This window comes from Papio anubis, chromosome 15 (genome assembly GCF_008728515.1).
Source record: "Papio anubis isolate 15944 chromosome 15, Panubis1.0, whole genome shotgun sequence".
NCBI classification, from domain to species: domain Eukaryota; kingdom Metazoa; phylum Chordata; class Mammalia; order Primates; family Cercopithecidae; genus Papio; species Papio anubis.
In genome coordinates, this window is record NC_044990.1 from 30,762,145 (window position 1) to 30,783,952 (window position 21,808).

At 40.2% G+C, this 21,808-nt stretch overlaps 2 protein-coding genes across 6 annotated transcripts in view; both read right to left on the reverse strand.

Annotated features, from left to right (window-relative positions):
• Positions 1 to 14,768, reverse strand: part of NEK5 (NIMA related kinase 5) — a 95,866-nt gene extending 81,098 nt beyond the window's left edge. For 3 of the 4 annotated variants that reach the window (XM_021929653.2, XM_031655867.1, XM_031655866.1), the window contains exons 1-4: positions 11,319 to 14,768; positions 9,873 to 9,943; positions 9,644 to 9,782; positions 938 to 1,034 (exon numbers count right to left, since the gene is read on the reverse strand). In XM_021929653.2, the coding sequence (XP_021785345.1) occupies positions 938 to 1,034; positions 9,644 to 9,760 (214 nt within the window). In that variant the 5' untranslated portion in view covers positions 9,761 to 9,782; positions 9,873 to 9,943; positions 11,319 to 14,768. Of the gene's footprint in view, positions 1 to 937; positions 1,035 to 9,643; positions 9,783 to 9,872; positions 11,101 to 11,318 lie in introns of those variants that run through there. The other variant, XM_021929652.2, reaches the window with a different exon arrangement.
• Positions 14,769 to 14,871: 103 nt separating this feature from the next.
• The window catches only part of NEK3 (NIMA related kinase 3), a 65,836-nt gene continuing 58,899 nt past the window's right edge, over positions 14,872 to 21,808 (reverse strand). Inside the window, exons 19-23 of one of the 2 annotated variants that reach the window (XM_003913909.5) lie at positions 19,627 to 19,723; positions 18,630 to 18,773; positions 18,247 to 18,381; positions 16,197 to 16,323; positions 14,872 to 15,449 (exon numbers count right to left, since the gene is read on the reverse strand). In XM_003913909.5, the coding sequence (XP_003913958.3) occupies positions 15,365 to 15,449; positions 16,197 to 16,323; positions 18,247 to 18,381; positions 18,630 to 18,773; positions 19,627 to 19,723 (588 nt within the window). In that variant the 3' untranslated portion in view covers positions 14,872 to 15,364. Of the gene's footprint in view, positions 15,450 to 16,196; positions 16,324 to 16,935; positions 17,024 to 18,246; positions 18,382 to 18,629; positions 18,774 to 19,626; positions 19,724 to 21,808 lie in introns of those variants that run through there. The other variant, XR_002518383.2, reaches the window with a different exon arrangement.

The following is a 21,808-nucleotide window of genomic DNA, read 5'->3' on the forward strand; positions in this document are numbered from 1 at the left end:
CTATCTCTTCCCACTAGAATATACATTTCATGAAAACATGGATTTTCATCTGCTTTGTTCACTCTTATATTCCTGACACCTAGAACAATGTCTGGCATATAGTAAGCACTCAGTAAGTATCAGTTCAGTGAATGAATGCTGTCTGACAGATGCCCCTTCATTTACTATTTATTTTTTACCTTTGGACTACAGTGACGGGCGGAGGCAGAATTGTATTCAGGTGTACAGAGGAAGGGAATTCCTTCCCTAAAGTTCTTCCCCTCTACATGGCAGTGTGCTAGGCTATGGTGTGTGGTTGTTTGCTGGCTCTCTGTAAGAGGATTACACCAGCCCCATCTGTTGCCTAAGGATATGCGGGATCTCATGTAAGCAGAGTACGGCCCCAACACACACACACAAACACACACATCCCAGCAGGACTTTGAGAGCGATAGTGTGGTGGGCTCTGTGTTTTCCTCTCTTGTTTTGCTTATGAGAACAGCTGGCTCCTTATCTGAGCTGCTCCTTCAGCCTGGGCCCCAGACTCAAGACCCCAGCCTACCACAGCTAGCATGTAATGTAAGTGAGAAATAGATGTGTATTATTGTAAGTCACTTAAATTTGGGGGTTGTTACTAGAGCAAAGAAACTAATAAGCCACTCATTAATTTTTTGGGAGAGTGAGAATTAAGGAGAGGCAGAAAATAAGCCAGTCATTAATTTTTTGGGAGAGTGAGAATTAAGGAGAAGCAGAAAAACAAGAAAACATAAGAAAGCTGTCTACAAAAACTTACTAGAGAGGAAACAACGAAGAGGTCTCAAGCTGCAATTTAAGTAAATGGGGAAATGACCCATCTACAAAAATTAATTTATACACAGTCCTTAGGAACAAATCTTTTTACATATGTCAACATGCCTATACTTTATAAAAATAGTTAAAGAATATTAGGAAATCAAACCTTGAAATGAATTGAAGAAGGCTACAATGTTGGGATGTTTCATCTTTGCCAGAAGAATGACTTCTTTCTTTGAAGCTTCTTTTTCTTGTATGGGCATCTAAATTACATTAAGAGACACAGTAGTCTATAAAGGTAACTTGGTTTCAAGAACATGCTTTCTGCTCGTTTCCATCTCAAATTCTCTAGGATTTCAGTGGCTTTTAATGTCACTTTGAAACCGATCTTTCAATGGCAGGAAACATTTCTAGAATTAGCAGAGTACCCTACATCACATCAATGGTTTGTTGACAATCATCATCAAGAAAATAAGTATTTCTGGTGAAGTTTTGCTACATTAAAAGCTGGACTGGTGGTATTGTGTTCATTATCTAGCCATATGGAGCCATATTTTAATATCTATCTTTCAGTAGCAAAGGAATTCTTTATAAAAATGCAACATTCCAGGAGCAATCACTGCTGAGAAGAAACAAATGCAATCTAAAAAAAGAAAATGTGTCATATCCTACAGAAATCAGGCCAATAAAATTTTGTATTAAGATGACTACATTTTTCATTTTCAAATAAAAATTGTCTTGCATGACTTCATTTTGGAAGTATTTGGGTGTATTTTCTTGTTCTACTTATCATCTATAGACAATACTTTCCAAGGGGTTTGGTGCCAGTATCAGTGGCCACACCTTGTTTCTACATTTCTTCCTCACTCTTGATACTTTGCTGACTTGTCATTTTTACCCTGACTTCCAGCCCCTGACTGCCCCGCCTTTCTGATGTCCATGGGGCCTCCACCCATTAGAAGTCTTCAATATTGGCCACATTTTTCATTCTCATTTAAGACTTAAGAATGTTTAAAAAATTAATATTCTCAATTCTAGTTTCCCTACATCTCAGCTGAAGGATCCTTCAGTAAGAATCTTTCTAAGCTTCAGTATTTCCTGCCCCAATTTAAATTGTATAGTCAGTACATAGGCGTTTCAAAACAAAAACAGCTGAATTACTCCTATCAGCTAGATAGATTTAGCAACTTAAAAAAGTCCTAACTACTATTTATTCAAAAGAATATTATAAACAAAATTAAAAGGCAAACAAAAGGTTAGGTTACAATATTTGTACCATATATGACAAATATATTTATAATAATATAAAAATTGATGGCAAATAATTTTTAAAAAGGCAAACACCCCAACAGAAAAAAGCAAAGTACAAGAAGAGTCAACTCAAAAAAAACAAGAGAAATAAAAATGGCTGATAGAAAAAATATTCAATCTTATGCAGTAATCAAAGGAATAAAAACTAAAGCAAAATTTGGCTGGGTGTGTGGTAGCTCAGGCCTGTAATCCCAGCACTTTGGGAAGCCAAAGCAGGCAGATCATTTGAGGCCAGGAGTTCAAGACTAGCCTGGCCAACACGGCAAAACCCTGTCTCTACTAAAAATACAAAAAAGCAGTCAGGCGTGGTGGCACATACCTGTGGTCCCAGTTACTTGGGAGGCTGAGGCAGGAGAATGTCTTGAACCTGGGAGGTGGAGGCTGCAGTAAGCCAAAATCATGCCACTGCACTCCAGCCTGTTTGACAGAGTAAGACTCCATCTCAAAAAAAAAAAAAAAAAAAGGAATAAAAACTAAAATGTAATATAGTATTTCATGTATGAAATTGGCAAAGATGAAAAGAATGTCAACAACCACTATTGACCAGAAAGCAGCAAAATGGACACTCATTTATTTCTGGTAAAAGAACACAAATTCATAAAATCCTTCTGGGAAGGCAGTTTTACAATATAATATGAATCTTTAAAATGTTCATTTTTGGGGGGGATCTGTATCCTAATGAAGAAATGTTCCTTTTTTATTTTTTTAAGACAAAGTATTGCTCTATCACCCAAGCTGGAGTGCAGTGGCATGATCTTGGCTCACTGCAGCCTCTGCCCACTGAGTCCAAGTGATCCTCCCACCTCAGCCTCCTGAGTAGCTGGGACCACAGGCAAGCACCACCATGCCCGACTAATTTTTTGTATTTTTAGTAGAGATGGGGTCTCACCATGTTATCCAGGCTGGTCTCAAACTCCTGTCCTCAAGTGATCCAGCTGCCTCAGCCTCCCAAAGTGCTGGGATTACAGGCATGAGGGAAATGTTCCTATTTTTGACTTACTAATTCTTCTAGAAATTTATCCAAAGAAAATAAAAGTGTATAGAAGAGTTATCATACAAAAGACTTTGTTACAGTGTTTTATTGCTAGTTTTTAAGTTACTCTAATAATGCATGCTTGTTTTAAGTCAAATAGAAGTGAATAAGGTAAAAGTGAAACTTCCCTCTTTCTTTCTCATCTAGCCCACAGATGAAAGCCCACAGGTGGTAACCTTACTCTTAATGGCAAAAACGCAATTACTTTTGCGCCAACCTAATACTACGTTCCCTAGGAATAACTTTGTAAATAGAGCTTTTTAAATTCATGCACATATAGGTAAGCATATATACATAGTTTTGCTTAATAAAAATGAATTATACTTTACATATTAAATATTTTTTTTTTTTTTTTTGAGACGGAGTCTTGCTCTGTCACCCAGGCTGGAGTGCAGTGGCTGGATCTCAGCTCACTGCAAGCTCCTCCTCTCGGGTTCACGCCATTCTCCTGCCTCAGCCTCCCGAGTAGCTGGGACTACAGGCATCCGCCACTTTGCCCGGCTAGTTTTTTGTATTTTTTAGTAGAGACGGGGTTTCACCGTGTTAGCCAGGATGGTCTCGATCTCCTGACCTCGTGATCCGCCCGTCTCGGCCTCCCAAAGTGCTGGGATTACAGGCTTGAGCCACCGCGCCCGGCCACATATTAAATATTATTGAATCGTAGCCAAAAAACCAACCAAACCAAACAATTTAATTATCTGAAAACAGAAAAAGAGTTAAATAAATTACAGGGGCTGTTTTGCTAGGTTTTTCTTTTTCTTTTTCTTTTCTTTTTTTTAAGACAGAGTTCTGCTATGTTGTCTAAGCTGGATTTTAACTCCTGGGGTCAAGGGATCCTCCCAACTCATTCTCCAGAATAGCTGGGACTACAGGCACCATGCCCAGCTAAATTATGTTATTTTTAACCTGCTACCACTTTAATGCTATGCAGTCATTAAAAATAAAGGGAGGCAACGTATTATCATGGAAAGAGCAGAGAAAGACTTCAATGGATCTGCTGAGTACTGTGCATCCTGAAGCTAACTGCTTAACCTCTTTAGCCTCAGCTCTTTCACTTGTACAGTGAGAGTAATAAGAGCTACCTTTCAGAGTGGTTGTGAAGATTAAATTGAGTTGATATATATAATAAAACACTTACAATGGTGTGACATACAATGGACACCCTGTAGGTAGTCCCTTTATCATTAGTGTGAACATTTAATATCATTATATGATAACGTTATACAAAAATATTGAATGAGACGACGAAATACGCAAAATATATTACTAATAAAAAAACTGTTACAAAAGAGTATATCCTGGCCGGGTACAGTGGCTCACACCTGTAATCCCAGCACTTTGGGAGGCTGAGGCGGGCAGATCACGAGGTCAGGAGTTCCAGACCAGCCTGGCCAACATAGTGAAACCCTGTCTCTACTAAAAATACAAAAATTAGCTAGACACAGTGGCATGTGCCTGTAGTCCCAGCTACTCAGGAGGCTGAGGCAGAAGAATCGTTTGAACCTGGGAGGCAGAGGCTGCAGTGAGCCAAGACTACGCCACTGCACTCCAGTCTGGGCAACAGAGCGAGACTCCATCTCAAAAAAAAAGAGTATATCCACCATGACACCAATCATTCTAATAACTTATATATTTATACATTAAAAATAGTCTAGAGAGAAATTCAGCAAAATGTTCATAGTGATTAAGAAAGAGGTTATATGCTATTTTTATTTTCCTCTAAATGGTCTTATTTTCCCCTTTAGTTCCTTTCAAAATTTCTACAATGAACATTTTTATTTTCATAATTGAGGAAAGATAAAACACTTCTATTTGAGCCCAGAAGGAAAAGAACATGCTTTATAATGGTAGGATGATAACAGAAAATATTAGCTTTTTGGTAACTGTAAGAAAATAAGCAATTTACTTCTGGGGTCTAGTGTAGGGAGTAGGGAGGCATTAGAGAGAAGAAATAGAAATTTCTCTAGATAAGAAGTAATGAAAAACTACATGAGAGTAGATAGGAAGAAAGAAGTAATAAATGTTAGTATTGTGACACAGATGTTACAGGTAAATTCGACAACATAAAGAGATATGGGAAAACAAGAATAATGAGGACTAATATAAGATTCTACTTATTTATGGCATGGTGACAAGGGTAGTTCATGAGTAAAGTGATGAAAAAATTGGTGCTCTATTACAAAACTATAGTCAATTTTTGATTATACTAAAGAATGGGAGAGGTGCTCTGAAATGAAGTAATGTACATTTTTATAGAGATTCACCTCTCAAGTATTTTCTCCTTACATAGAATTAAAATGGTTTTATAATTCCTAAATATATACCAGCTTTGCAATAGAGCAAGAGGGCTGGAGTGAATCATCTATCCAATAAGAAGTTATTGAATATCTCCTGGCACCAAGCATTATTATTAGGTGCTGTGTGGAATGCCAGCACGAAATTCACATGGACTCAGTCCTCACAGAACATGTTACAGCTAAATAAGGAGGAGAAGGCACAAAATAAACAGCCAAAGCATGTCCAGAAAGAAATCAGTCAGTACTATAACAGAGGTTCCAATAAAAGTTACGCAAGTTTACAGAGAAAGAGAAATTCTTTAAAGTGGGAGGATTCTGGAGGTATGGTGGAACTCAGCCTTGAACAAGTGGGATCCTGATGCTGGGAGATCAGCAGGCAAGGACCTTGGGAGAAGCAAGCCTGTAACCAAATGCAGAGGCTGGAGTGGGAAAAAAAAAAGTAGGGTATGTGATAGGAGCCATAATTTTGGAGCAAATTAGAGAAGGTCTCAAAATTTCTCTGAAGAGTGAAACAGTATAAAAACACAAGGCAGACCAGGCACAGTGGCTCACACCTGTAACCCCAGCACTTTGGGAGGCCAAAGCGGGAGGATCACTTGAGGCCAGCCTGGGCAACATAACAAGATCCTGTCTCTAAAAAAAATTCAAAATTACCTGGGTGTGGTGGCGCATGCTTGCAGTCCTAGCTACTCAGGAGGCTGAGGCAGGAGGATGGCTTGTTCAAGGTTACAGTGAGCTATGATGATGCCACTGCACTCCTGCCTGGGCAACAGAATGAAACCCTGTCTCAAAAAAAAAAGAAAGAAAGAAAGAAAAAAATGCACAAGGCAGGCCGGGTGCGGTAAGCTCACGCCTGTAATCCCAGCACTTTGGGAGGCTGAGATGGGCGGATCATGAGGTCAGGAAATCGAGACCATCCTGACTAACACAATGAAACCCCGTCTCTACTAAAAATACAGAAAATTAGCCAGACGTGATGGCAGGTGCCTGTAGTCCCAGCTACTCGGGAGGCTGAGGCAGGAGAATGGTGTGAACCTGGGAGGCAGATCTTGCAGTGAGCCAAGATTGCACCACTGCACTCCAGCCTGGGCGACAGAGCAAGACTGTCTCAAAAGAAAAAAAAAAAATGCACCAGGCAAACCCCACTTTCTACCTCAATAATAACAGTCTGCGTCTCTTTTTCTTTGTGAATATATTAACATATTTGTAGGTATACATATATATGGAGAATATATATATTTTTACAAAGATGATATCATTCTACGCTTACCATTTTCTCAAACATTGCAAACATTGAAATTTTCTCCATGTCAATGCTTTACCTACAACATGATTTCTAATAGCCACTTACTTTTTTATAAATTACTTAACAAATTACCTACTGTTGGACATTTGTTTTCTAACTTTATCTGTGGGGTTTTTCTTTGAATAAACTCCCAATTTCTTAGTTTTCTAATGAGTTTCAAATTTTTGTATGATGACTTCATATATGGATTTTATCTTTTTATTGACTTAATAAAAGGTTAACACCATTAAGTCAATACTTGCAAATATTTTTGGCACCTTTTCAGTTTTCTTTGAATTTATTTATAGTGTTTGTTTTGACACACGAACGTTTTCTATTTTTATGTAGTCAAACCTAGGCAACTCTTCCTTTATAGCCTCTGTCCCAGTGAAGGTTTGGGGGCATGGCTGGAGCATTATTAAAATTGGGCTGGAGCCACTTGAAGGATCCAAGTGATCAAGGCCCTCGACAAAAGGACTGAAGCAAATTCAAGGAAGAGGAAGAATCAACAGTATTCACCAAATAATTGAATGTGGAGAAGGAATAAGCTCACAAATGATCCCAAGGTTTTGAGGCTGGTAGCCATAAGGACATTGATGACATTAATACAGCGCAGCACATAGGAGGTGGAGTGAGTCTGCTTACAACAAGGAAGAATTGCTATTAATACTTGTTTTTGGGTACAATTGTGATACCTAGCCTCCAAGGTGGTCTCAATGATCATCATCCTAAATTCTTGATGCACAGGATCTCCAAGATAATAAATGTTTATTCTTTAAGCCACTAAGTTTGGGATAATATGTTACACAGCAATAGATTCATAACACAGATATTGGCCAGGCGCAGTGGCTCACGCCTGTAATCCCAGCACTTTGGGAGGCTGAGACAGGTGGATCATGAGGTCAGGAGATGGAGACCATCCTGGCTAACATGGTGAAACCCCGTCTCTACTAAAAATACAAAAAATTAGCCAGGCGTGGTGGCGAGCACCTATAGTCCCAGCTACTCGGGAGGCTGAGGCAGAAGAATGGCGTGAACCTGGGAGGTGGAGCTTGCAGTGAGCCGAGATCGTACCACTGCACTCCAGCCTGGGTGACACAGCGAGACTCCATCTCAAAAATAATAATAATAATAATAATAATAATGACACAGATATTACCTGAAGTTATCTAGCTGGCAGAAGAAATGCAGAACTAGGGTACTGAACGATGTCAGGTGTAGAGACAGAGATTTAAGAGTGATCTACTTAGTGGTAAACACTGAAGTGGGGCAGTTTAGGTGACAATGGACAGAAAGAGAAGGTCAGAAAAGGACACATGGTTGAGGACATATAGAGGGTGAAGAGAGAGATAAGCTGAGGGAGAGCAGTCAGATAAACAAAAGAGAGTGAGCAGAATAATGTCACGGAAGGAAGCTAGACTAGAATAGAGGACATTATTATGAATATGCCACGGATTCACAAAAGAGACCTATATTGGGAAATAAATCATTATCCCTGGAAGCCAGTTATCTACTCTTAAGCTTTCAGTTTGGGTAGGTTTTCTTGCAATTTTTTTGTGGTAAAATAAAATTTATATCATTTTAACCAATTTTTTAAGTGTACAATTCAATGGCATTAAGTATATTCACATGGTGTGGTAACTTGGGTAGTCCATTTTGCACACGCTTTGTATGGAACTTTTTATGCTACTCTCATTTATAAATTCTCTAGAAGCTGACCAACAAGACTTGCCTTAAAATTAATTCTAGCAAACAATGGACATTATTGTCCCAATATATTTTGAAATGAACGTATCACTAAAGAGGGTGACATAAACACTGACTAAGGTGGATTTAGCAAAAATGATTAATTTTTAATTAACTATATTTATTTTCCAAACTCATTAGACCAACAATTACACATGGTTTTCCTCTATTCATTCAGTGCACTCAATAAATTTGTTTAGCATCTATTATGTGTCAGGAACTGTTCTGCATACTGAGGAAGACAAGCAATAAACAAATGAATAATTAAGAGAGCAAAGTAATTACAGAGCATTATGCTAGTAAGAAAATAAGCCAGGCCAGGAGCAGAGGCTCACACCTGTAATCCCAGCACTTTGGGAGGCTGAGGCAGGCAGATCACTTGAGTTCAGGAATTCAAGACCAGCCTGGGCAACATGGTGAAACTCCATCTCTACTAAAAATACAAAAAAATTAGCCAGGCGTGGTGGCATGCACCTGTAGTCCAGCTACTCGGGAGGCTGAGGTGGGAGAATTGCTTGAACCCTGGAGGTGGAGGCTACAGTGAGCTGAGATCATGCCACTGTACTCTAGCCTAAGTGACAGAGCGAGATTCCCCCTTAAAAAAAAAAAAAGAAAGAAAAGAAAAACAACAACAAAAAAGAAACCAGAAACCAGGGTGGTGTGATAAGGTGATAAGGTGTGATTGTGGCTGGGGAGCTACACTAGCTAGCATGTTTGCAGAAAACCCCTTGTCGAGGACCTGAATAAGGAGAGAGGAAGTGTACCACAGAGAAAAGTCAGGGCAACACAGGAGGCTGGCATCTCATAGGGCCTTTCAGGGCACCCTAAGGAGGGCCATAGGAGCCACAGAGAGGTGATCTTATTTCTTTTCTATTTTCATTAAAAAAAATTTTTTTTTGTAGGGACAGGGTCTTACTATGTTGCCCAGGCTATCTTGAACTCCTGGCTTCACACAATCCTTCCACTTTGGCCGTCAAAAGTGCTGCGATTATAGGGGTGAGCCACTGTGTCCAGCCTCTTTTTAAAAACAAGATCATTGGTTGTGTTTGAACAACGGACTTAGAAGGTTGAATTAACAAAAATCAATTATGGCTTAAAATTCGTAATTATAAAAAATAAAAATTTCCTTTTTATATTGGATTAAAAGCCAGCTGAATATCCCACTGAAAATTAACAGATATTTGAAATTCTTAACTTTACCTTTTCAAAATTGATCTCTTTTATGACACAGTGCTTGCTATCTGATTTCCCTTTAGCTAAGTATGCTTTCCCGAAGGCACCTTTCCCGATGGCCTTAATCACATCGTACTTATCCATGGTCTCCAATGGGGTGAGGTTCCTGGAATTAGAGTAATGTAAATTTATCACACATGTCTCATAAAGACTAAAAAAGTCAGAAAATTGATGACTAAAGTGTAAAAGAACTCACTTTGATAAAACTTTCCTCCCAGCGTTGCCAAGACAGAGACAAGTAACTTTCCTTGTGGCCACAGATAACAACTGAAATGAAACAGAGTTTCTTGGTCAGACATGGGTCATAGCTCAGCTTTGATACACTTTTGCCCTGCGTTCCTGGGTAAGTCACTTAACTTGGCAAAACCGCTCTTTCCTAATTTCTAAAACGGAATAACAATATCTGTCTTGCAAGTTTGTTCTGAGAATGAAAGATACTATATATCCGGTGCTTGGCAGCTTTATAAAGCAGGAATGTCCTTAGGCTTGTGTACTTTTCACAGTCCAGCCTTTCTTAATGGGGACGTACTGCCCCCTAGGGGGAATTTTGGAAATATATGGGGGTGGGGAAGCTGTTTCCCCGAGATTCAGAGGCAAGAAATTGACAGGTGGTTGGGGCCTGAGATGTTAGGATTCTGCGATCCGAGAGACAGTCCCGCACAATAAAGGATTACCCTGCGGCCCTACAATCTTGTAGTCTTCCTATACACTCATGTGTGCGGAAAAATCCGTTTGTAATTATCTGTGGCTACAACCAAACTCTATTTTACATCGAAATGCTAAGCATTTTTGCAGTTTTAATGAACACTGATTTTTTTTTTTTTTCAAGGAATGCAACTACATGTAAATCAAGGCTTGATTGCACTTTGTTTGGTTTGGAGGTTTACCAAGAATTGTTCACCATTTGGGAAAATCACGCCCTTCACTGGCCACGTTGCCCCTGGTCCCGGAGACCTAACAATCTGCATTTGCTGCCATCAAGTTCAGGCGACTGCCCAGGCGCGGCTACTGGCTGCTTCTCTACTTTTGCCAAGGGTAGTAGTGTCGAGCATTTTCAGATTGAAATATGTACTTTCTTACTTATTGCTTTCCTTCTGTTTCCTCTTTATGCTACAGTTAGGGCATAATACAGTTTTGTTGCTGTTGTTGCTGTTGTTGTTAATGGGGTGAGCGGGGGGTTGTTTTCGAATAATTTCATGTCACGGTAGGAAGTGGGTACAATTAGGTTGCAGGGGGCTGGGAACCAGCTCCGCAGCCAGGAGAGGCTGCAGACACCGGAGGACGGGGTTCTGAGAGAAACGCATACAGACTAGGGGCCGGGGGTGACCAGCTGGGAACTGAGGGCCCGCGACCCTCCCGCCCAAGTGGCACCAGAGGGTGGAAGCCCCCAAGTTAGGAAAATTCCTTCTCCCCTAGGGCCGCCCCTGGAGGCGGCCGCGGGTGGGTGGCAAGACGCTTACCGGGACCCGCGCTCAGCGTGAGGAGCGTTGCCATAGAGACCGACGCGCCCGGGACGCTAGGCCTTTTCTGGGCCGCCCCCGCCGCCCCAGGCAGAGACTCCATCCCTTTCCCCCACCCTGCCCGGTTCCTGAAGCCTTGTGGCGGCTCCAGGCAAGGACTAAGGGCGGACCCTGCAGCATACCTGCTCCGCCGGCTCCGCGGGGCCAACTAAGCGTCTCAGAAGGATCCGGGTTCCCGGGGCCGCTGCGCCTCCCCGCGGCCGGGCGGAGCCGCGCAAGGAAACGCGGGCGGGGCGCGAGGCTGGAATGGCCTGGGGACGCGTCCACACAGTCCACCGCGAGGCAGGGTCAGGCGCCAGGGAGTTTGGAGACCCGACAGAGCCAGCCCCACACCGTCCCGTTGCCTTGGGTCGGGATTGCTTTGCGTTGCACTCTACAGTAGCGCTCCCCGCTCTTGCTTACGGTGCACCAGACGCTTCGCAAACGTTCTCTCTTTTCTTTACAACCCCGCAAGGCAGTAGTCTCCTAGTTTTACAAATAAGCTAAACTAAGACAGGAAGAGTGTTTCTTGTACAAGATCTCAAATATTGCCAAGAGGTGGACGTGAGACTGGAACCGCTTCCTACTCTTTGGGCCACAGCGGCGGCCTGCCAAGGACTTTCTAACGCAACCGGCGCTGCCCAAGCGTCTGCACGCACGCCCCCTCCCTATCCCACCCTGCCCCATTCTGGATTTGCACATCAAGCAGCTAAAACGTTTAAGTAGTTGAAAAAAATGTATTTTCCAGCAATTGTAAATAGTGACGCAAGTAAAATATATCCAATTGAATCTAAACACTACAGTGATATGGTACCCTCCATCGTCCATCACACACATGCAAAAGCCCACAAAAAAGCTATTTTAAAAATCATAAGTTTACATCACTACTTTTCCTTCTTAAAATCATCTCTCCGCCATCCCCTCCCCGTCCCTGCCACAAAAAATTTCCTCTTCTTATAACCACTATAGTCAAATTGGATTAGGACTGAACCAAAGGCCTCATTTTGATCTCATTGCATCTTTAAAGTCTCTATCTCCGAATACAGTCTCATTGTGAGTTACTGGTGTTAGATTTCAATATGTGAATTGGGAGTGGCCGGGGCAGGGGCGAATGCAGCCCATAACAGGAGTCCAAAAGTTGTTTAGGAGTTGGAACAGCCAATGTTAGTTTCTTTGGCAGTGAAATTCCCTCAAAATATTAGGAAGTATATGATCTACTTGTTTTTATTTAATTTCATGTGTCAGTGACCACATCCACATTTCTTCCCTAGAATTCTTAGACATGCTTTATTAAATCATATCTTCATTCTACTTTCCTCATAGAATTTTATCCCAGCTATCTTTTTCATGCTTGAAAGTCTTATTGATCATCCTGTCATACTGCTGAAAGAAGTATAGAAATGGAAATTTACATTTCCTGCTCACAGAATTTTTTTTCTGGATTGTTAAAATTACTAGTACTACACAATTGATCACAATAAAATATATCACAATGCTGATAATTATATTAAATATAAAAAAATAAAATTGTATTCAAAATTCATCTCCTTAAGACCTGGATGGGCTCCCCATGCGTCATCAGTTCCTGTATCCATAGATGAATGCTAACTTCTTGCTACAATGAAGTTTAACACTGAGTCTCTTCCATTTTTTTTTTTAAGGCTGTAAGTGCTGAGAAATAAGTACATTAGAATGAAAAGTTTTGTTAAAAGTGTCCCTCAATTTTTGTCTAGTTGTATCTCAAGAATCATATAGTAATCTATCATCAAAAATGGTTTATAATCATGAACTGGTAATTCCATTACTCTTCTGAAATTTTATTAAAAGCAAAACCCCATAAGCCATTCTGATTTTAAAAAGGATTATCCAATACTTATCCAGTCTCTCAGTAACTGTACATAATTTCAAGTTTTTTTGTTTGATGGTTTGGAAATGTTTATACCCTGGGGCAATGCTAAGATTGAAGATGACTAAGAAGTATGGAATACAGTATATATGGAAGCTCAGTATCTGGAAATATCCTTAGAATGATCCATGCCTGCTTTAACTTGAAAAATGTTCAAGAGGGTGGTAAGCTAATTTCAAAGAGCTAACCTAAATAATTTTGGGAAATGGTATTTGACTGGAAACCATGAGACAATAGGAAAGATACATAAACTCTGTACCTTAGTTGGTAAATTTGTATCTCCCAGGGGTATGGGTTAATGATTTGGAAACTACTTTACAAGTAGACTAGGATCAAACAGCTAAGCAGGTGGTGGATGGTGCAAGCCAGTTTTCTCATTGTCAGGGAGAGAAGTTATAGAAAAGCATGAGAAGAAGGCTAGAATGAACCTTGTAGTATTGGGTTAGTTGGAGACATCAGTGTGGACCCATGCTTAATTTAATGTATGTACAGATGGAGAGATACAGAAATAACTGTAGAGATGTGTGGATGGTTATACAATTATACAGTGTACACAGGTTAGTATACACACATATACTTCCTAGCTCTGCTGAGAGGGCCTAAAAGCAGTGACACCCCAGGAACAACAAGCACACCCAGCAACCAGATCTTGGTTTCTAAACCAGTGGGAACCTCGTTGAAATGGATGATTTTGGGGCTGGGGCAGAGAAGGTAAAGATGAGTCTGGACCATCTTGTAGTGTCACAAAGGAAGGAAGTGCTCCAAAAGAATAGGGGCACATCAAAGGGACACAGGAGGTGACCTGAAACAATTCCCAACAGCCAAAGCTAGAACGATTTAAGCAAGAAAACAAATAACTTATTATTAGCTGGAGTGTATGACTTGCTTATAGTGAACATAGCATGAACATGGAACATTACAAAGTTGATAGTGGAGAGCCTGGCAGACACTGCCTTCATCAAGTGATCAAGGTGAACGACACTGGGAAGAAGTCATGCTGATGCTGTGTACTCCCTGAAATGATGTGATGAGAAGGGCACTTCACCTTTGTGGTTTTCCCCAAAATCCGTAAGCTTAGTTCAATTGTGAGACAAACCCAAATTGAGCAATAGTCTACAAAATACCTGAGAAGTACTCAAAAACATCAAGGTCCCGAAAAACAAGGAAAGATTTAGAGACTGCCAGAGACCACCGGAGATTAAAGATATCCAAATGTAAATACAGTGTATATGTGAGGTGGGGTTCTATACCACAGGGTTTTATACATTAAGATTTAAAAACTGTTAAATATTTAAAAGATGTATATTTTCCAGATTTCAGCAAGTGCTTGTTAATGACCCTAAATGTATTTTCCCCCTTCTCTTCACTTTAGCACTGTTCCCTGTATCTGTCTGGCTCATGTCTCTGTGACAGTGTTGAGCGAAGCCTGTTTCTTCAGTGAAATATTCTCATCTCACTAAAGTGCACACTAGTAGATGAGGTTAACACACACGACAGGACCCAGCACATGTGTGCCATGCGTCCCCCTATTTATTCCACATCACTCTCTAGTTTCTGATATTTACCATTTCTGCTCCTCACCTCTGGCCTCTTCCTTCCTCATCTACAGGACTGCTATCTTCTGACAAGATCTGCAGACCACCCCATGCTTCCCAGGGCTGACCCTCCAACCCAGGCTCTTTTGTGCATCCTATGAGGGACTGTATTTAAGGACAGCTGGTGAAGACCATTGGAATGATCTTCAAACTACTCAGAATCAGGTCATATTGAAAAACTACACACATTACCATATCAAAATTAAATATATTTAATTCTCAAGCCTTTAGGAAGTGTAAAAAGAGTCACATAATAATAAACACAAATCATAATGTGAATAACATACGGGCTGCTGTAATGGTCTATAGTCAGCATCCCTCTGAGGTAGGCATTATTATCTTCATTTTATGGTTAAGGAAATTGGGGCTCGAAGAGATTAAGTAATTTCCCACAATCACACAAGTAGGTAGTGGCAGGCTATCATCCCATTTCTGTTCTATGGGACTGCAAAGCCCAATGCTCACACTCATTCCACTACACCTTCTCTCTCGAATTCAAAAACTTACAGGAGTTCTAGACTTTTCAAACTCATGATACTAATCAAGAACAATTTTAAGTATTAAGAGTTTCCTCCACTTCATTCTGTTTCCAAAGGAAAATATACATCGCATGAACTCATGATCATCTCAACATGAACTCCTGAGTGAAGCCTCTCCTCAGTGTGACTCAGGAACACTCCCTCAGGCATTATCCGTCGCACAGGCCTTGCCATCCAGCTCGCTTCTTCAGCTCTGACACCCAGTCGGGGTTGTCATCTTCCTCCTCAAAGTCCCTGTGAAAAAACAATTTGGACCATAAACCTCTACATTAGGGGCACAGTATCTGTTGGTGAGTTCAAAGCAAAACACCACCATAACAATACTTAAGCTTTTGAAAAATGAGTTCCATAAGGCAACTGAAGGGAAAAAATTGTCAGTTCTTCCAAAAGATCACTTCTTTGACTGTTTCTAACACTTTTAAAAATGTAAAACCTAATATATTAAAAAATAACAAGTTCAAGCTGAAAGGCTATAGGTGTAGGGCTCAATCAGGAATTTTATAATCATATTGTAAGGTATTACCCATCCCAGACAAAAGATCAGGATATAAATACCCATTTATGATGGCCGGGCATGGTTGCTCACACCTGTAATCCCAGCACTTTGGGAGGCCAAGGTCGGGGGAGATTGAGACTCTAACACGGTGAAACCCTGTCTCTAGTAAAAATACAAAAAATTAGCCAGGTGTGGTGGCAGGCGCCCGTAGTCCCGGCTACTCGCGAGGTTGAGGCAGGAGAATGGCGTGAACCCAGGAGGTGGAGCTTGCAGTGAGCTGAGATCCCACCACTGCACTCCGGCCTGGGAGACAGAGCGAGACTCTGTCTAAAAAAAAAAAAATTTCCATTTATGATGAAAAGTAATCTAAGAGGTCCCTACCAAACCTGAAATTATCATGGTCTAATTTAAATCACACACAAACACACACAAACACACATACACTCCACCCCCAGCTAAAGCTTTCTACGCATATCACAACGTACGTGTCCTCCTCATCTAGCCCAGGCTCAAGTCGCTCTGGATCCAAAATGACAGAATCGTGACCTCCGTCGACACTGTCCGATGCTTCTGTTTCTTCAGACAGGGGGCCTTTCAAGAACCCTTCTGAACCTTCAGGAGATATTAACAGAAAATATACCAATTTAAACAGTATTTACTTATTTCATGCAGTTTGACTAAAATCTTCCATAAGCTTGCTGGCTGAGGACAATGTCATGTTCCATTACTCTTGTGTAGTGTCTCCCCACATTACCCAACCCCAACATGATTGTGGGCATAAAACAGGCCCCGGAAGCAGAAGCACTAGGACGTGGACTAAATTTATAAACGGAACTTTCTTTATTCTTTTTTTTGAGTCAGGGTCTCACTCTGTCACCCAGGCTACAGTGCAGTGGCATGATCATGGCTCAATGCAGCCTCGAACTCCCAGGCTCAAGAGCTCCTCCTACCTCAGACTCCCAAGTTGCTGGGACTAGAGGCGTCCAGAACCATGCCTGGCTAATTTTTTTAGTAGAGGCAAGGTCTCGCTATGTTGCCCAGGCTTGTCTTGAACTCCTGAGCTCAAGCACTCCTCCTGCTTCAGCCTCCCAGAGTGCTGGGTTACAAGCATGAGCCACCACACCCAGCCTATAAACAGGATTTTCTTTAAGAGAAAAAAAAACTCGGAAAATTACCATAAAACCCTCCCAATATAAGAATGTATATTAAGGCATTAAAAGTTACCTTTGAAAGTTGGGTTATAGTAATTTCTTTTTTCCTTTGAACTTTCTCCTCCCAAGTTTTCACAATGAGGAGGAAGAAAAGTTGGAAACTGAAGGAAGACCATATGCATGCTTAAAAATTTTTTCCAGGTGTAATTACTTTTAGATTTCTCACAAACAGCATGAAAATCTACCCTAAAAACATGGGCTGAATCTTCTAAAAGGCATTTCAAAATAGAACTATGACATAGTTTTTAAACAGGGACTTTCCTAAAATGACAAAGACTTCATCACTGGACCAGACAGAAAATCCTGGACCTAAAATTGCAAAATTGAAATTCATAATCATTAACCTTCCTTAACATTTTCCTCCCATGCATTAGCATCTCCTTAGGGCTTCCATGACCTTTTGTGCACAGTTCTATCTGAATGCATATATCACAGGGCACTATAATTCCTTATCAGTGTGCTGACCTCCCATGTAATGAACTCCTTCATCCTTAGGGCAGGAACTGTGTTTTATTCTTTTTTTCATCTTAACCTATGTTAGGCATTCAATAAATACTGACCAAATAAACAAATACAACTAAATCGTTGCAATAAATATAGTCAGACTTGCCATACCATTACCTGCTCTACTTGGTATAATTTATCTTAGATCTTAACCTAGCAAGGTGGCTTAGTAATTAAATTATCATAATTATAATACACATACACACATACATATCTAATACAGACCACTGGCCTAGATTTCTAAGGATGGTATTATAAAAAATTATTTTACACAATGTTAGTAAAGATGTCTGTAAAAAAATTTAAAAATCAAATCCTAATTGTTCATCCTTTTTGAGCTCTATTCAATGTAACAGAGTTCAGGTATACAGCAAAAGAAATCTTGGAGTTGTTGCTAAAGCAATGGCATATTTGCATGATAAAAATGGGCTCCTCTTCAAAGAAAGTAGTAGCAGGATTATGAAAATAAGCAAACAAATGAGCAAACAGAAGTAATGTAGCTCCATGAAAAATTTTAATTGTAGCTTAAGACTGGCTAGAAAAGATTAAAAAACACCTAAAAATACAATGCTATGAATTATTTTACAACTTTGAAATCAAAGTGTTTCTGGGAGAAGGGAAACCCTTTGAATTGAGTTTTGGAAGATGAGAACATTTCTGTGGATGGATACTGGTGATGGCTGCACAACAATGTGGCATACTTAGTACCACTGAACTGTACACTTCAAAAGGGTTCAAATGTAAATTTTATGTTATATATATTTACCACAATTTTCAAAAAGTCAAAGGGTTTCCAAGGTCACATACAGACATGAATTACCTGGTCTATATATCGTGTATGTTTGAAAGGCCAAGCTGAGATCAGCATTCTTAAGGAAGTTCAACAAAGTGTCAGGGGTCTCTTTGAGCCACTGCTTACGAGCAGTATTTTTGCTGTATTTTATTACAGAACCACCTAGTTGGAAAAAGACAAAAATTAGTGCCGAATAAAAAAAAGATTTCTCAGCATGTACTTTCCAGATCATATTTTCAAGCAAAGTTAATTATATTTGACTGTTAACTAAAATCTACTTCATTCACCTGTATGAGTAATGCTCTGATGTGTGACGCCAAATACCCTTCACAGACATTAAAAGCCTCTAGTGCACTAAGTATTAGAAAAAGTTCTCTAGTAAAATAATAGTATTCAATCTGACTACTAACCTCTATCATCCTCTGCTGTTAAACTGGAGGTGAGTATGGATGCCTTTTCCAAAGCTGTAAGAGCTGTATTGGGTACATTTTTCTCCCACTGTCGTCTGTGAAGATTTGGTGAACTGGCTTTCCTCAGATGGACTGACTCATTACCTGATTTTAAAACGTAAAAAAGGAATGCCAAGCATGTTATTTTATGTATCCATCTCTGTCCACACACAGACTATCTAACAACAATATGGAAGTGTTTCTTTTCTCTTTCAAACTCAGATCTATGTTTGAAAGATCAATGTTCTTTCAAATCTAAGTAGCAAAGGAAATTAAAAAAAAAAATCCAAAATAAAAAGTTACAAATGAATCATTACAGTGACTGAGTTAAAAAAAAAAAAATATGTAGGCCGGGTGCGGTGGCTCACACTGGTAATGCCAGCACTCTGGGAGGCCAAGGCAGGTGGATCATGAGGTCAGGAGATCGAGACCATCCTGGCTAACACGGTGAAACCCTGTCTCTACTGAAAACATACACACAAAAAATTAGCTACTTGGGAGGCTGAGGCAGGAGAATGGCGTGAACCCGGGAGGCAGAGCTTGCAGGGAGCAGAGATTGGGCCACTGTACTCCAGTCTGGGCAACAGAGCGAGACTCCATCTCAAAAAAAATAAAAAAATAAAAAAAAAAAATGATATGTATATACTTACATGTTATACATTGTGCAAGAATGAAGCCCTGGGAGGACTTACATACACACAGTATGCTATGCTTTTTAAGGTGGATAGCACAATAAATACCACTCTTTCTAATGGCTCTTACTGATAAATGCTATTCTCTCTTTTGTTGTAGGTAAATAAAATATTTCTAAAACATTAAATAAGTTACTAGATAAGCAAACAAATATCAGCTTGTACTCTTGTTTACGATACCTGAGACCTAGTAACATAAAAATTGGTATTCCCTCTGTACTCCCCAACTCCTTGTCTAAGAAATGATTAGAATTTGAATAACTCACCTTTTTCTTCTCTGTTTACTCTTCTCGATGCACTTTCATTTTCATTAATGCTTTCCAAATCAGTATGGCTACCCTTTCTATCTTGTTCTTCCTCTTGCTTTAAAATAGATTAACAATACAGATTAAATAATGCTTGAATTGCTACGAAAAAGATAAACAAATATGCAAAGTCAGCCATTTTAATTTCAAATAAAAATTAATGGATTAAAAAACATGCATAATCATAGAACCCCAAAGACATGTATATTAATAGCCATCTATATCTATATGTATTTAATAACATATATGTATATTAACAACCATAAACCTACATACATGTATATATTAATAGACGTATGCATTAATAGCCATTAATGTCAATTATTATAAATATGAAGAGGATATATTAAAATGACAGATATTTGAAAGGTCTTTACTAAGGAAAAGAGTAATGAAAAATTTCAATATGGTTTGCTGTACTGGGCTTTACAAACTGTAATATCAAAATGAGACATTTTATAAAGTTGCCATATAGAATCAAAATGTTCCCACTTAATTCAGTATCTTTCCAAATTATCTAAGCCCTTGATTTATTTCACGAAATATAGTAATACACTATCTAGTTTACTAAATCTGCATATATTTTGAGAAGGAGTACATATTGAATGCCTAAACAGTCCCAGGCAAAGAAGTTCTCAATTCTTTATTGAATGAATAAATAAACAGTAGGCTTCCGTGGCATGGTGGGTTTTCTTATTTCTTTTTTTTTTTTTTTTTTTTTTTGAGACGGAGTCTTGCTCTGTCGCCCAGGCTGGAGTGCAGTGGCCGGATCTCAGCTCACTGCAAGCTCCGCCTCCCGGGTTCACGCCATTCTCCTGCCTCAGCCTCCCGAGTAGCTGGGACTACAGGCGCCCGCCACCTCGCCCGGCTAGTTTTTTGTATTTTTTTAGTAGAGACGGGGTTTCACCGTGTTAGCCAGGATGGTCTCGATCTCCCGACCTCGTGATCCGCCCGTCTCGGCCTCCCAAAGTGCTGGGATTACAGGCTTGAGCCACCGCGCCCGGCGGGTTTTCTTATTTCTAAGCCGTGGTTCTGAAACTTCTCTTCCCACACATGTAGGGAACATAAAAATCTGTCACTTAACAGTGGTGGCTCACTGACAGCAGCGATTTCAAAGCCTCCTACACTCAAGAACGACATCAGAATCTTGGGGGAGTAGCGGTGAGGGGCAGCTGTGAAAAGCCCCCCAGGGGATTCCAGTCTTTCCTTCCCATTGAGGATCCCCGCTTTCTGTGTCTGCAGTGGCCTCCCACGTTCCTCTGGGTGCTATTCAACTCTGCCTTCATTGCCATTGTCCTTTGCTGGCCTGCACACAAGTTTTCCTACCTCAAGTCCCTCATTCCCTGACTGACTTTTTGGCCTTTTCTCCATTTTGTTCACGTGTTGCACCCTTTTCATTTTGCGAACACATATTGCTGTGTCCACTACAGGTGGTATCAAACTATAGCGTATGGGCACAGATCATCTGCGAAGGGCACAAGGAAACATTTTAGGGGATGGAAATTCTTTTCTTTTTGAGACAGAGTCTTGCTGAGTTGCCCAGGCTGGAGTGCAGAAGTGTGATCATAGTTCACTGCGCCTCAACTTCCCAGGCTCAGGCAATCCTCCTGCCTCAGCTTCCCAGTAGCTGGGACTACAGGCATGTGTCACCATGCCCACCTAAAATTTTTAATTTTTTGTAGAGATGGGGTTTCACTGTGTTGCCCAGGTTGGACTCAAACTCCTGGCCTCAATCAATGCTCCTGCCTCCGCCTCCCAGAGTGTTGGTATTACAGGCATAAGCCACTCTGCCCTGCCTGGAAGTTCTATAAGATGACTGTGGCAGGGGTTATATGGATGTTTAAATACCATCACCAAAATTTATCAAATTGTGCACAAAAATGGGTAAATTTTGTGGCATGTAAATTATATCTCAAAAAGTTGGAAAAAAAAACAGACATTACAATGAAAAGAAAAAAAAGTATAGAGGTCTGTATTCCATTTGTAGCAACATAATGATGGGATATAGTTATTTATTTAGAACTTATGGTTCATTCAAAAAATTTACAAGTTTAATTACTAGTGCATTGCATGAAGAGAGCAATTTGTTGTCAGTACAACATCTTTTCCTTTTTGAATTGGAAGGTTAGGCCAGGCGAAGTGG